This window comes from Silene latifolia, chromosome X (genome assembly GCF_048544455.1).
Source record: "Silene latifolia isolate original U9 population chromosome X, ASM4854445v1, whole genome shotgun sequence".
Taxonomy (NCBI): Eukaryota; Viridiplantae; Streptophyta; class Magnoliopsida; order Caryophyllales; family Caryophyllaceae; genus Silene; species Silene latifolia.
Window position 1 is genome coordinate 322,677,977 of NC_133537.1, and position 15,698 is coordinate 322,693,674.

The following is a 15,698-nucleotide window of genomic DNA, read 5'->3' on the forward strand; positions in this document are numbered from 1 at the left end:
TAGGCAGATTATCAGCTATAGTGGCAGAGTGGTAGGTGACAACTGTGACATCAATAATATCATACGTACGGACTTACCATTCTTAAACACTACAGGTACAAAAACAGGTTTCATGAGTTCATCAGCATAATGAGGTAAAAACACTGAACAAACAAGTGGATCTGAATCTAGTAGAATTCCCTTTGGATTTCTAAAGAATAACCCGAAAATACAAACAACCCAATCATAGGGCCCACTACATTAACAATTTGTGTTAATATAATAGGACGATCTTACATTAAAAGACGGTTTATCACAAATTCTTATTTCAGACCGCTATATCTGTCTGAAATGGTCAGACGGATACCATTTTCTCTCACAAAAAACTCATTTAGGGTGTGAGTGGGAAAACACATGAGGTGTCTCACCACCCATGTGCTTCTCACTTGTGAGAGGTCTTATTGCGGTCTGAAATAAGGCGGTCTGAAGCAAGACAAACTGTTTTTATAATAATAATTGGTCTCCAAGCAAGAGTTTGCTCAAGTGATAAAAACTCTCTTACTCATGGTTGAGAGTTCGATTATTACCCGCGACATAAGGCGCTCCTTTAAAAAAAAAGAAACAATAATTGGTGTCCTTTAAAATAGTTAAGTTTAATTTTTTTTTCATTTTCAAGTTATTAGGCTTTTTGTCTCATTAAATCATTTGATTCATTTCATGTTTAAGACGGACATTGAGTCGATATTAAATAATAATTTGGGGTAGGATAATTGATATAATACGCAATTTGTTGTTTTAGACTACCACTTTTCTCTCAAACTTTAGATGGACATATCACTACTCGTGTTACAGTTTATGATCACTTTTTTTTTTTTTAATAATGGTCACATTTAACTGTAAAATGCCTACAAAATCACGTATTATTACTTCAGACCAAACTAGTTTAAATCTCGTGCAATAAATGCACGGTATATAGAATTTTTTTATTTTTAATAAATTACTTAATAATAGTAGTATCTCATCAATTATACATATTTCTCGTCATTTTATTTTGAGCATTAAGTAATGTACTTCAATAAATTTTAAACAAAATAATTTTTATACTATTACGAAAGCTAATGATGTTAATTTTTAAATTCTCTTAATTTATAAGAGAGATATATCCGCCGAACAATAATTTATGTTAAATAATTCAGTCACCTCTTTTTCCCCATTATACACTGGTTACTTTTGTCACTTCACTCCACTCCACTCCACTCCATTTCCCACGTTCTTTCCCTTTCCTTTCTCTACAGTTTTTCCCTTGCTTCCCACTAATCACTTCCTTAATCACACTAGTTCCAGCTCTAATCCCACTTATTTCTGCATTAATTCCACCTCCTTAAATAAGCTAAGCTAAAGTAGCTACTAGCTACTAGCTACTAGGCTAGTGTACATACTATTAAGGAGAAGAGCATGAATGGCAATTTTGAAAATAAGTTGAAAGGATCGGGTGTTTTCCGACAATTCTCAGACATGTTATGGCGACCGTTGATCCAATCACCAGCTAGATCCTCTGTTCTTCTCTTCTTCTTTCTTTCTCTCCTTGTCGGCGCGTTTCTCTCCACGCGCTTCCTCGATTCTTCTGTATGTTCCTCTCTTCTTTCTATTTTTATTGTTATTTTATTACATTTGAGGGGCCCCAACGGCAAATTTAATGTTGACCGGATTTAAACCGAGGTTATGAGTAATAGGACTACTACTAGCTAAACTAGCTGATATCTCTACATTTTGCAATCTAATTAGTTAGTTTTGTTTAAGACCGTCTTATTATACTAACAGCTTAATTTACGATGACTATGTTGTAACTTGTAAACTTGAGATACTCTTAATTAGTTTAATTAAAATAATCTCAAGCTTACAACATAGTCGTCGGTAACTTTTTTTGTAATTAGAATTAATTTAAAATATCCCAAGCTAGACGTTTTTGTAAACAATGGGTCTCCCTTGTGACGGGTTACCATTTGTGACGGATATTTTGTGAGATAAAATAGTAACAAAATGGGTTAGTGGAGAAAGGGACCACATGAATAGTGTTGCAGAGAGAGAAAAGTGGGTACATGGTGAGATAAAATGGTATCCGGATATGTGATGTCTTCAATGAGAATTTGTTTTTTTTGTAAAAGAGTGTGGAAACAAGAATTCACAAATGAGTCGTACCGACCAAAACGGTGTCGTAAAACAATGGTGAATGTGCGGAACGACGCCGTATTGACTAATGTGTCCGGACTTTAAGCTTGTGGTTATCATTAAATGTTTCAAAATGAGAGGTGTTTATATAAGAGCCGACATCTGAATCCCTGGAAAGTGGGGCCCGTTTAGACTTTTCAACTTGGTCATCTCGTGACGAGCGTTGGTTGTCTAGTAAGTTGATTAAATTAATTGTGATATTATGTTGGATCTTTGTTTGCATTAATCAGTAGAGTTAGTTAATCTTGGTTTAATGGTTTTTATTTTTGTTTAATCACTTGGAAAGACCAATGTGTGGACGTGGTCAACTGTTAAATGATTTTTTATATTTAGCGTGCATTTTTAGTCCATATTTTCACTGCTGTTTCTGGGATTACATTTATCTGGGTGAGGTTATACCGAAAATTAAGTCGCCTCGTGTACATTACTAGCTAGCAATCCCTTTTATTACGATCAATGAATATGTTCTCATTTCCAATGGAGCCCGAGAGTTTTTATTCTTTGGTTTTGAATTTTACGATAGAATAAAACAAAATGACGGAGTAAATTGGTTACATTTTTTAAAAAAAAAATTGTATAGGAACATTCATTTGGTACAATTTTCGACTCATTTGTCATTTTAAGTCTTTCGGACAACCTTTGTGTCTGGCTAACATATGGGGTAAAACTTTGCACATCGGACTCACTTATTCCGCCATTTGCGGGAGCCCTTGAGACCTTGGGGTAAACTTGCCGATGACCATTTTACCATATATGGTGATTCCTATAATCTTACTAGTAGCTTACTAGCTTGTAACCTTTTATTATCATGAGTGAACTTTCACCACTTTTCATGGCACTAGTATCTTTTATAGAGATCCAGTTTATGACAAGTTGTTGTAAAACCGATACGATAGATTTACTTTTAGGGGTGGAGTGTTCTGTTGTGAAGCTCATTCATGACTTCATGTGTACAAAAGGTTAGATGCAGGCCGAATGCTTGTGTATTAGGCCGCAGATCTGAATGCCCCGCTCTTTATATTGTCTTGTGCTTCCGCTGACAAAGAAGATTTTTGAATCCTAGGATTGTCTTGTGGTATTCGTTCCAACTAGCTGAAGCAAGTGATTAATCCTGTCATGTATTGAAGTTACCTTAATCATGTTATTGGCTGCGGTAGCAGGAGCTTAATGATTTTGGCTATATTTGAAGCCGTTTGTCATTCTAAGACACCTGTTTATACTTCTAGCAATTTTGAAATGCGGTTTAACATTTTATCCTGCTGTGTTGTCCCTTGCAGCCCATTGTTGCCATTTCCACAAAACAAATTATTTCAGAAGGGGAGCAGGTCGGCCGCATTACTGTCTCTCACGAAAAATCTCCTGAGATACAGGAAATACCTCACGTGAAAGCTGAAATTCCCCCGAAGAATGATAACCCTCTCAGCCAAACTGTTCAGACACCAGCAAGGCCTCAGACGAAAATTGAATTTCCAATCATATGTTCCGATAGTAACATCACTCAAACTTGTCCAAGAAATTACCCTGAAAAGACAGAAGTTGATCCCAATGCTCCACCTCCTCCCACATGTCCTGACTACTTTCGATGGATATATGAAGATTTAAAGCCTTGGAGAGAAAAAGGTATCACCCATGAAATGGTGGATATGGCTAAAAAAACTGCTGATTTCAGATTGGTGATATTGAATGGAAAAGCGTATGTGGAGAGATTCAAAAAGGTGTATCAAACTAGGGACATCTTCACACTCTGGGGAATTTTGCAGCTGTTGCGCAGATACCCTGGCAGAGTACCTGATTTGGAGCTCATGTTTGATTGCATTGATTGGCCAGTCATATCGAAACACTATCCTTGGCCAAATGGCTCTGTTCCTCCTCTGTTTCGTTATTGTGCGGATGAAAGCACAATGGATATTGTTTTTCCCGACTGGTCGTTTTGGGGATGGTAAGTTCAGGAAATAAATGTGAATATTCAAACTTGGAGTTTCTCTGTTAAAGTGCATGTATCATTTATCGTGTACCATGTAACTCGTGCCTGTTGAGATGCAGCTAACTGCAGATGTGTGCCCAAGTGTTCTATTAAAGCCAATTGTTTGGCTATAAATAGCGTGTCCAAGGTCACACGCGTTTTAGTGTCAAGTGTGGGGAAAATGGGTAAAGGTAATCTATGGCAAGGGAGTAACATAGGTCATATATGAGAGGTGTTAAGGAGAGAACTGGGAATTCCGTACCTACATTTTCGTTCCATATTGTTAGGTGTTTACTCGGAAATGTTCTGTGCAGGGCTGAGATTAACATCAAACCATGGCAACATCTTTCAAAGGAAATAAAAGAAGGGAATAAGATGACCAGGTTTTTGGACAGAAAGCCTTATGCTTACTGGAAAGGAAATCCTCTTGTTGCACCAACCAGGATGGATCTAATGAAGTGTAATGTCTCTGACAAACAGGACTGGGGAGCTCGCATCTTTGCACAGGTAAAGAACTCCAGCTCAAAGCTTCGTTTGTAGTCTTATACTCTTCTTCCAGCATTTCTGTGTTTTAGAATTGAATGACCTCTACCTGCCATTGACATGACAAGAAAATGTCGACATAATTAAGAACATTACCCCTATGCCTTGAGGAATCTCGCAAATGACAAGGTAAAGGAGTCAAATTTACACAACGCTACATTTAACGACAAAACAGGCTGAATCAGCGGGGCATTTTTTTTTTTTCCCATCTGAAACCAAAGAACATAGAGTTTTTGGCTACTTTTTTTTTATGGTAAAGAGTTTTTGACTACCTTTGAAGTGAAAACACAAAATATCGTACATATTAGAGTAACGAAAACGTGATGTTTGTTTTGACCAATCATTTAGAATCTGAAATACTGACATATGTATTGCCTCCCCTTCCACCATATCAAATGCAGGACTGGGGTAAAGAAGTACAGGGGGGATTTAAGCAGTCGAACTTGGCCAATCAATGCACAGACAAGTACGATTATTTTCATGACTGGTCTTTTACACTTCTGGTATGACATGAAAAATTGAACTCGTGATAAGATAAACATGCCTGACGATTTCACTTTCTTGTATGGCAAGGTATAAGATCTACATTGAAGGGTCAGCATGGTCGGTCAGTGAGAAGTACATCCTTGCTTGTGATTCTGTAACGTTACTAGTGAAGCCAAAATACTATGACTTCTTTTCCAGAGGCCTGATGCCTATACAACACTATTGGCCTATTAAGGAAAATGACAAATGTAGGTCTATTAAGTTCGCTGTTGAATGGGGTAACAGTCACAAGCAAAAGGTAAATTTATTTGCTTGCCGTTCTCTCGTTGGTCGCACTGTGTTTTTGCTTCTTAGAATAAACCAGACTGCTCTATGTGGAGGCTGAAATATTCAACTGAGTCCTCTGAGATTTCCTGAAGGATTACTACAGTTGAACTAGGCAATGGATCCTAAATCCGAGATATTCCCAGTTTCAGACTTTCAGGGGAGTATTATTTAAGGGCATAGTATTAAATCTCATTTTAAGATTTAGTTATAAAATTGCTCTCATGGTCCAATCTAGGTCATATTAAACTACAAATGCAGCCAATTATACACCCTCAAAATGTCACTGCGCCAATCTTCAAAGCCTTAATAACTTGTCACGATTCTATGCTGCGTCCTAGATTTAATACCATGCCTTTTTATACATTTCGCACTAGTGAGACATCGCATTTGCAATGTCAAACAGAGAGCTCACTGAGGGCTTTAGGGGTAAATTCCTTAGTATCTCACATACACACTATCTGTCTGTATGCTTAACTGATCATTAAGTTGGTTTTTATAATTTGCAGCAGAGTTCCATATATTAGTGGGTAAACTGCTCAAATTTGTAGTCTTGACACGAGTCTCCAAAATTTGTGAGACGGCCTTAAATTCAAATACAAGTTCGCAAAAAGCTGACACGTCAATGTTTAAACATCTTAATGGTCGATACATGGGGATGCATTATCTCTTGGTTGACATTTGTTCTCGTGAATATAACAGGCACAGGCAATAGGAAAGGCAGCTAGCGACTTCATCCACGAAGACGTGAAAATGGATTATGTATATGACTACATGCTACATCTGCTGACTGAATATGCCAAGCTATTCAAATTCAAGCCCTCCATAGGAAATGCTGTTGAGCTATGTTCAGAAATCATGGCATGCAATGCAGAAGATTATCAGAAGAATTTTATGCAGGAGTCTTTGGTGATGAGTCCTTCGGATAAAAATCCGTGCGCTATGCCACCTCCTTATGACCGGGTTTCGCTACTAACCCAGTTGAGGAGGAAACATAATGCAGAGAAACAAGTGGAGAATTGGGAGAATAATTATTGGAGTAATCAAAATAAGCAACAATAGGTAGCCAGAGATTGGATTTCATGCTTTGAATAGGTATATAGAGGAGATGTTAAAATTGTATTCGTAATAGTTTGTAAACCAACTGTTTTGTGTTCAGTCTTGGTACTGATCATAGAATTTTCAACATCAAATATATAAAAAATTTAGCCAGGTTATATCTACCTCCTTTTTAGATTAATCAAGTTCAAATCACATACGTATTGATTAACTCGAGATTAACCTCAAGTACATCTTTTAAGACTCCTGTAAGGGGAACTATGGTATGTTGACATGTACGAAACTGCTAGAGATGTCGACATAGCCATGGTATTAAATCTCGATTTGAGACTCGTTTAAGGAACTGAATGTATTTTCGTCTTTATAAATGAGCACTAATTCGTCCTAACACCTTTCAAAGAATGCGATTTTATAACAAGTCATAATCATTTCCTTAACGACATGATTACTCACTCCATTGAAATTGGTATAGAAGAAACAAAGCAATTCAAGCCGTCTTGATTGACTCATCATATTCACAAAAAATAACCTTACAAGGTCTTACCTACATAAACGAATAACCCCCCCAAAAAGCATAGCTATAGACTATAGTCAAAAGTTGTGTTCTCTTGCCAAGTGACGGTGACAAGATTTATAGCTAGGGAGACGAAAAAACTTAAGACGGCAAATGAGTAATACATTAATCTGAACTAAAAAAATATGGAAATTTTAACTAAAATCTTCATTATCTGGCCTCCTTGGCTTCGCCACTACTTATACCGAAACAGTATTCATAATAAAAAAAATTGAGTATTAAAAAACAACCATTCTAAGTTTCAAATTTAACCTCTTTGGTATTATGAGGAAATATTGGCAGTCTTCATTGATAGTTTGGTTGATAATTAACTCATTGTTGTCCAAACCACTCGAAGCGCAACCCAAGAGTTTAACCAAATGCAAAAAACATGAGCAACAAACTTTACTCGAGATAAAACACAGTTTTAGCCGAGACCCTATGAGCCGCCTTTCCTCATGGGTTGGTGACGATTGCTGCCAATGGCGAGGAGTGAGCTGTGATAATGTCACTGGCAATGTGATCAAGATAAACTTACATAGTTATCCTTATGACATTACCACAAGCTGCAATAGCAAGAGCGAGTCTTCCTTATCGTCAAATGGCCTCAGTTCGGCTATACAGAAGCTCAACCACTTGACTCACCTGGATTTGAGCTGGAATGACTTTGATGGAAGCAGAATTCCGGAGTTTCTAGGATCTATGGTGAAGTTGAGGTATCTTGACCTGTCTGAAGCCGGGTTTTCTGGTGTTATTCCTGCTCAACTTGGTAACCTTACCAATCTGAGATACCTAAACATTTCAACAAACTGTGATAGTAATTATCAAGGGTTGTTTTCTAAAAGTCTAGGATGGGCATCTCATCTTTCAAAATTGCAGTCTGTTGACATAGGAAGTTGCGACCTTTCCCAAGCAACAGATACATTACAGGTACTATCCAGGCTTCCTTCATTGTTAATACTTAAACTCTCGGATGCTGGACTACGAAACAAACACTTATTCAATACTTTCGAGACAGTTTTTCCTGCGCTTCAGCACCTTGACCTTAGTTCAAACATTTTAGGAGGCCCTTTTCCGTCTATTCTTACAAAAACAATGAACTCTCTTAAAGTTCTTTCTCTGAGTTCCAATTACTTCAACGGGTCGCTTCCTGAATGGCTTAGAAACTTCAAAAAGCTTGAGTTTCTTGATTTGGGATTCAACCAGTTTAGCCATATAGAGGGAGGGATTTGGGACATTATGAACAATCCATGTAATTTCAAGCACTTGGATTTATCCGGAAACATCATCACTGGAGAGATCTTAGAACCCTCTGACAATTCCCCCAAATGCACTAATTACGACTTGGAATACCTTGATCTAAGCGGGAACGACATAAACAGCAATTTGCCATCTCTACTAACAAAGCTCAAAAACTTAAACCACCTGGGCCTATCAACAAATAAATTTCGAGGTCAAATTCCTTCAAATCTCACAGAACTATCAACTCTCCGATTTCTAGATTTGTCGAGAAATCTGTTGAGCGGATCAATCCCAAAACGCTTAGGGCAATTAACCGAGATTGAGCACCTTGACATTTCATCAAACTTCCTTCAAGGTACAGTCTTGGAGATAGCTAACCTCTCTAAACTGGCCTACTTAAATGTGGATTGTAAGAATCTTGATCTAAACCCAGTTTTCGATATGAAACCCCATTTTCAACTTCACACCCTTAGAATATCGTCCCCTTGTGAACAAAATGCAGTGTTTCCCCAATGGCTAAGGACCCAAAATCGAATTGAAAGGTTGGATCTTTCTGGTTGTGGCTTCTCAGGAAATTTGCCACAATGGATCGGAAACTTGACTAATCTCAGTCTCTTGTACCTTGCCAACAATCGCTTCACAGGCTCAATTCTACATCACTTCTCTGGTACGTTAGGTTATCTAGATCTCTCGAACAACTTTCTCACTGGACCCTTGCCGCGACATATTATTTCTAATGAATTACATTATCTAGACCTTCACAACAATATGTTTTCGGGATCAATACCTGATTGGCTCGGCCATCTGGAAACACTATATTATGTAGATCTATCCTCAAATCAGCTGTCAGGGACAATCAGTGAAGGAAAGAATGGTTCATCTTTGTTAACTAGCAGTTTTCTAATGATTCTTGACCTAAGTTTATAACAAACTCTCGGGAGAGATGCATTTTCGAAATGTAAGCAATCTGAGTATCGTAATAAGTCTAAATCTACGAGGGAACGACTTGAGTGGTGTCATTCCTTCAGAATTGTGCTCTCTTAGTGACCTAGTATTCATGGACCTAGCAGACAATTATTTCACAGGACAAATCCCTCCTTGCTTCGGCTTGATATTTCAAAGATCGAGTATTGGGGAGACAAAGTACCCAAGGATAGAAGTTACAGAAATCATCAAAAGACAACAGGAGGTCTTTATCGGGCCATCATGGCTTGCGTCCAATCTCGATCTCTCAAATAATAATTTAGTCGGAACAATACCAGAAGCAATGACAAACATTTCTACCTTGGTGGGACTGAATTTATCGTATAATCATCTTACAGGAGGTATTCCTGAAAAAATAGGCAGCATGATATCATTGGAATCTCTTGATCTATCAAACAACTATCTATCCGGGACAATACCAGATAGCCTGTCCTCCTTAACAGCATTAAGCAGCCTAAACTTGTCTAACAACTATCTACATGGACAAATCCCAACGGGTAGCCAACTCCAAACTCTCGACGACCCATCTATATACACTGGCAATCGCGGATTATATGGGTTTCCCTTGCAGGATGATTTCAACAAACCCAGTTCTCCTCCAAGCCAGACAAATCACGATGGAGAAAATGATGACAAGAAAGAACACGAACATGAAAGGTATTGGCTCTACCAGTCTATAATGATTGGGTTTGCAACAGGATTTTGGGGTGTAGTCGGAACTTTAGTGCTGAATATTAGTTGGAGGCATGCTTATTTCAGGTTTGTCGAGGAGATTGCAAATAAGATTTATGTTCAGTTCAAGGTGAAGGTAAATAGGTGCATGAAGAGGCTGAATCATGATCAAAGATAGTACTGTAAATGTTAAACATCATCATAACTGAGGATAATCTTATGTACTACTTCCCCAAACAATGTATGTCCTTTAAATTTTTTTTTGGTCTCTCAAAAATGCAAAGACAAAAACCTTGTATCCCAACAACATTCCTGTGAGCATCTAAACAACAACAACCCATGCAATCATTGATCATATAATGTGAACACAAATTCTGGTTTAAGACCGTCTTAAGTTAAGATGGCACTCACAATCAATTTAAATAATGTTAAAATGAAAAGGGGATTGTGAAATGTCTTAACTTAAGACTGTCCTAAGCAGGACCTACTGTAATATGAATAACTAATGGTATGCCCAAAACAAAATTGGTAAGTGATCAACAATTGGAGTAGGTGACAGATTATTTTCTGAAGTTGCAAGATAGTGCAAATTGGTAGATTCAGACCAACATGATATGGGGTCGGTGACATAAATCATCCTTCAAAACTGTAAATATGCTATTTATCCAACACTAAAATTTGTAAATTCACGAGTCAAATAAATTAAGGGGGTGTTTGGTTGAGTGCTTAGGGAATCGACTTGAATTGACTTGATTCATTCTTTCTAACGTTTGGTTGGGATACTTTAGAATGGAAATTCGTCTCAAACCCCCACAATTCCATACTTGACTATCCCATCAAGTTTTGAACTTCATTCCCCCCTAAAATGGGAGAAATGATCAAACCAAACAACAGCAAAGTGGCAAGGGCTTCTAAATCAATACATCTATAATATCACATTTCTATCCATCTCCTTTCACATTCATAAACCAAAGTGTAAATTAAAAATTACTCCCTTTTAAAATCCTGTTTCCTAAAATTATTCCCTTATATAATGTTTTCCTAAAATTACTCCCTCAATATGCACTTTTATCAAAAAATGCTTCAAAACTCCAATTTAGGTGACTTATTACGTCTGGTTTTGAACTTATTCTCCATTGTTATACGTTTCAAAGTATAAATTGGCTAAGACACCAACGAAATAAGTTCATAAAATGACCAAATAAGTAACTTAAGTTAGTGTTTTGAAACATTTTTTGATAAAAGTGCTTTTTAAGGGACTAATTTTAGGAAAAAATTATATAAAGGAGTAATTTTAAAAAACTGGACTTTAAAAGGGAGTAATTTTTAATTTATTCTAAACCAAATGACTCCTAATACAACGATTGTAATCTGCTGCTCATAAAATAGAGCCATACACGAGGTAAGAAGAAATCAAGACTCAAGTGTAAAACCTTGACTTTGAATCATATGGGTGTTAATGTAAATTTGATATGGATGTGTGAAATGCTTTTGAACAACCCTGGAGGCTTAAGACATAAGGGTTGGTGTAGATTTGACAAACGACCTTTACTTAGCTTGAATAGTCTTAACCTTCTGAATACATAAAATGTAAAATGATTACATAACTTTACATCATAATTTCAAAATAGTATTATTGCTGAAATTTTTTCATAATGAGGCAACAAAAACTGGAACTAATATCTTCCTTGACTACTTTAAAACTGACCGTTGAGGAAAAGAGAGCGACATTTTACTGATGTAAGAGAAAGACTCGTTTTATACAGAGAAAGACTCGTTTTATACAGAGAACAAGACCTTAACAATTTTCTTTTCATATGGAAGTTACATTGTGACTTTAGAAGACAATCAACCTTAACTTTGAAATGGATGTGTGAAATGCTTTCAAGTTTAATTTGGTTGAATTTTCCCACAAAACCAGTCTTACAAATTGAAATTTAAACCTTGCCTCATTCAGCATAAGATCAAATAACAATAAACCAATAAAAAAGTTTGAAACTGTTATTTTTTTTTTGGTATGTAAAGATGAGAAAATCATGCTTACTAGTTGCATTGATGCTTGTGCTGATGATCCGTTCATCCTTTTGCTTGACAGAGTGCAAAAAACATGAACTAGAAGCTCTGTTAAAGTTCAAACACAGGTTCACTCGATATTCTCAGCGTCTCCTTTTTTCATGGACTGGTGATGACTGTTGTCAATGGCGCGGAGTTAGCTGTGACAATATCACTGGTAATGTTGTTAAGCTAAATCTCCGAAATTCACAAGGATACGGTGAGTACACAACTTCCTTGGTATCAACAGAACTCAGTTCAGCTTTGCTGGAGCTCAAGTTCTTAAGTCACTTGGACTTAAGCTGGAATAACTTTACTGGAAGTCGGATTCCAGAATTTATAGGATCCATGACCAAGTTGAGATACCTAAACTTCTCTAGTGCTGGATTCTCTGGTCCCATTCCCCCACAAATTGGCAATCTTACCAATTTGATATACCTTGATCTTAGTAATGCTGGAGACTATATGATTTATACACGAGAAGGTCTCGAGTGGGCATCTGGCCTTACGAAATTGCAATATCTTAACATGGACTATCTCAACATGTCCCAAACAAACGACACTCTTCAAATATTCTTTAGACTTCCTTCTTTGTTGCAGCTGCACTTGTTTGGATGTTCTCTACACAACACTCATTTATCAAAGCTTCATATCACACACACTTCCACCATCCGACTCCTTGATCTTGGTTTTAACAACTTTCAAGGCCCTTTCCCATCTTTTCTTAAAAATATGTCTAGCCTTCAATCACTCTCTCTCGGCAGCAATAACTTCAGTGGCTATGTTCCAATCTGGCTCAACAATATGAGGAACCTTGAATACCTCGACATGTCCCAAAACAAACTCAATGGCTGTATACCATCTCAGTTGGGACAGTTCCCAAACTTGAACTACCTTGATCTATCATACAATGAATTCCAAGGTCCAGTTCCCGCATCTCTTGCAAAATTGTCAGCTTTGAAACATTTAGATTTGTCAAACAATGAGCTAAGTGGCTTGATGCCAAATGTTTTAGGGAACTTAACCGAGCTAGAGTCTCTAGATATTTCATCAAACTCCATCCGAGGTACCATCTCCCACATTGGTAACCTCTCTAAATTGTCCCATCTGAATATGAATTTTAACAATATCAAACTCAACTTCAGAACTAACTGGCAGCCTCCCTTTCAACTTCAAGAACTTAGAGCTCATTCTTGTGAAATAAACACGGCATTTCCACAGTGGTTAAGTAACCAAACACAAATTACACGCTTAGATCTTTCTTATACTGGTATCTTAGGAGAACTGCCCCAATGGCTTTGGAACTTCACAAATATTGATGAACTGCTACTAGCCGGCAATAAACTTACAGGTTAATGATCATCAAACTTATCTCTTAACTTATGAATGTATTGATCTTATTTTCAACAATTTCTCACAACCATTTCTCTAACAGGTTCTTTGCCACGACATGTTACTTGTGATGGCTGTAGTTTAGTGTTGCTAGACCTTCACAACAACATGCTTTCAGGGACAGTACCTCATTGGTTGAAACATTTGAAAACGATTGTTGTATTAGATTTGTCTGAAAATTTGCTATCTGGAGGAATCTTTGAAGGAGTGAATGCTTCATCTCTTTTAAGCGGTCGAAACTCCTTAGAATTGCTAGATCTTAGTGACAATATGTTGTCTGGCGAGATGCAAATAAGGAATGTGTATCCAGGTGGTTTTTTCGTATTATTAAGTCTGCGGGGGAATGATTTCAGTGGAGTCATTAGCTCACAAGTATGTCAATTTCAACATCTTACAATATTGGAACTTGCACAGAACAAATTTACTGGACACATACCTCGCTGCTTAGGCTCCGTACTCTTCAACAGTGAGAATGTTGGCGATGTTGGAGAATCCGGTTTAGAGATTCAAGAAATCATCAAGGGGATAACAGAGAAGTTCTCTCAAACCAAGGGGACTCATTCTATAATAGATCTTTCCAGCAATAGTTTAATCGGCACAATACCTGAGGAGCTCACAAACATATCTAAGCTAATGCAATTAAACTTGTCAAATAACCATCTTACAGGAGGCATCCCTAATGATATAGGCAACCTGCAGTTACTGGAATCGTTGGACTTGTCAAATAATAATTTTTCAGGGACAATACCACAAAGCTTGTCAGTCATACCATGGCTAAGCTTCTTGAATCTGTCCAACAACAACCTGCATGGGCCAATTCCGACCGGTAGTCAACTCCAAACTCTTGACGACCCGTCTATTTATACCGGAAATTCAAAATTATGCGGGCTTCCCTTGCCGGACCAATGCATTGAACTTAACTCACCACCAAGGATGACAAATGACGATAATGGCGGTGAAGAAGATGATGATGTGGAAGATAATCACGACAAGCTGTGGCTCTACCTAGTCATAATGTCTGGTGTTGCAACTGGATTTTGGGGAGTGGTCTTAACTTTAGTGTTCAAGAAGAGTTGGAGGTATGCTTATTTCCAGTACGTTGAGAGAATCGCTGATAGAATTTATGTGACCTTCAAAGTGAGGATGAACGGATTCCGGATAACCAACACAACCAACACAGAGAATTCTGGCTAGTGATGGAATTATTGTAGCCCTAGTAATACAAATTAATGCGTTCCTTCCAATAGATATACTAAATGTTCTCTTTTTCCCCTGCATAGTAAATGAATTTATGTGTAGTATATTTGCATTAATCAAAACCGCAGAATGTTTAGTAACAGTTTTCTAATGATGCTTGTCCTAAGTTATAGTAGTAAACTCTCAGGACAGGTGCATTTTTGAAATGTAAGCTCTCTGACTAACATAATAAGTCTAAATCTACGAGGAAACGACTTGATTGGTATCAACCCTTTAGAATTATGCATGTGAAGGTGAAGGTAAACAGGTGTATGAATTATGATCAAAGATACTATTAGTCTGTAACTATATGACATGCTAACTAACTATGCCGCATCAGATGCAACCTCAGCTACAAAGGCTATTAATGAAGCAATGCAATCTAACGTTCACCTAACAGAATGCAAAGAGAATATGCCAGTATAGTCGAAAAGATCGCATGGAAACTAGGACTGATGTACCTATGATCAGGTGCGGCCAGGAGTGCAGAAACGGAACCAACTCCAAATGAAATCGCATGTACACTTGCAGTACCTGAAATACAATAGAAGCTTCCATGAATATGATAGTTACCTATGCCAGCTAATTAGTATAATAATCATTAGCCAATTATGTATTAAACTACTGCAGTGTAAACTCCACTATATACGGAACTACCTATTGGCAGGAATAATCATCCAATAGCCTGAGAATTAGTCTCGAAATGTACTCGTAATTATTTTCCTCCACCCAGGGGCGAAACTAGGAACGAAATCCATCTAGGGCTAGATTTATCGACAATTGAAACGTATTGGTTAAAGACAAATTCAAACCGTTGGCAGATCCATGTATGAGTTTTCAGATTCTTAGACACTGAAAAGTGAAATTTTTAGTGTATATTGTCCAATTTGTGGGTTAAATAAAATAAATTTATACTTTTTACACAAAATTTGTCTTAATATTTTGATTGAAATCCCATAAATAAAATTTTACGGCTCCGCTACT

General features: G+C 37.3%; 3 protein-coding genes and 1 long non-coding RNA gene across 7 annotated transcripts in view; 3 read left to right on the top strand and 1 right to left on the bottom strand.

Moving 5' to 3' along the window:
• The first annotated feature begins 1,153 nt into the window (after window positions 1–1,153).
• Window positions 1,154–6,744, top strand: LOC141618055 (uncharacterized). Its single transcript, XM_074435178.1, has 6 exons — window positions 1,154–1,605; window positions 3,486–4,147; window positions 4,486–4,678; window positions 5,116–5,180; window positions 5,288–5,498; window positions 6,227–6,744. Exons 1-6 carry the CDS (start codon window positions 1,435–1,437, stop codon window positions 6,584–6,586), a joined length of 1,662 nt encoding a protein of 553 aa, XP_074291279.1. The 5' UTR covers window positions 1,154–1,434; the 3' UTR covers window positions 6,587–6,744.
• Window positions 6,745–7,577: 833 nt separating this feature from the next.
• On the top strand, window positions 7,578–9,305 carry LOC141620704 (receptor-like protein EIX1). Its single transcript, XM_074437507.1, has one exon. The coding sequence runs from the start codon at window positions 7,578–7,580 to the stop codon at window positions 9,303–9,305; it is 1,728 nt and encodes a 575-aa protein (XP_074293608.1).
• A 16-nt stretch (window positions 9,306–9,321) lies between these two features.
• On the top strand, window positions 9,322–10,212 carry LOC141620705 (receptor-like protein EIX2). The gene has a single exon (XM_074437508.1). It carries the CDS (start codon window positions 9,322–9,324, stop codon window positions 10,210–10,212), a length of 891 nt encoding a protein of 296 aa, XP_074293609.1.
• A 1,692-nt stretch (window positions 10,213–11,904) lies between these two features.
• The window catches only part of LOC141618074 (uncharacterized), a 276,232-nt gene continuing 272,438 nt past the window's right edge, over window positions 11,905–15,698 (bottom strand). For 3 of the 4 annotated variants that reach the window (XR_012531295.1, XR_012531294.1, XR_012531293.1), the window contains 3 exons: window positions 15,176–15,248; window positions 13,915–14,282; window positions 11,905–13,811 (listed from right to left, as the gene is read on the bottom strand). This is a non-coding gene — a long non-coding RNA (uncharacterized LOC141618074). Of the gene's footprint in view, window positions 13,812–13,914; window positions 14,751–15,175; window positions 15,249–15,698 lie in introns of all 4 variants that reach the window. The other variant, XR_012531292.1, reaches the window with a different exon arrangement.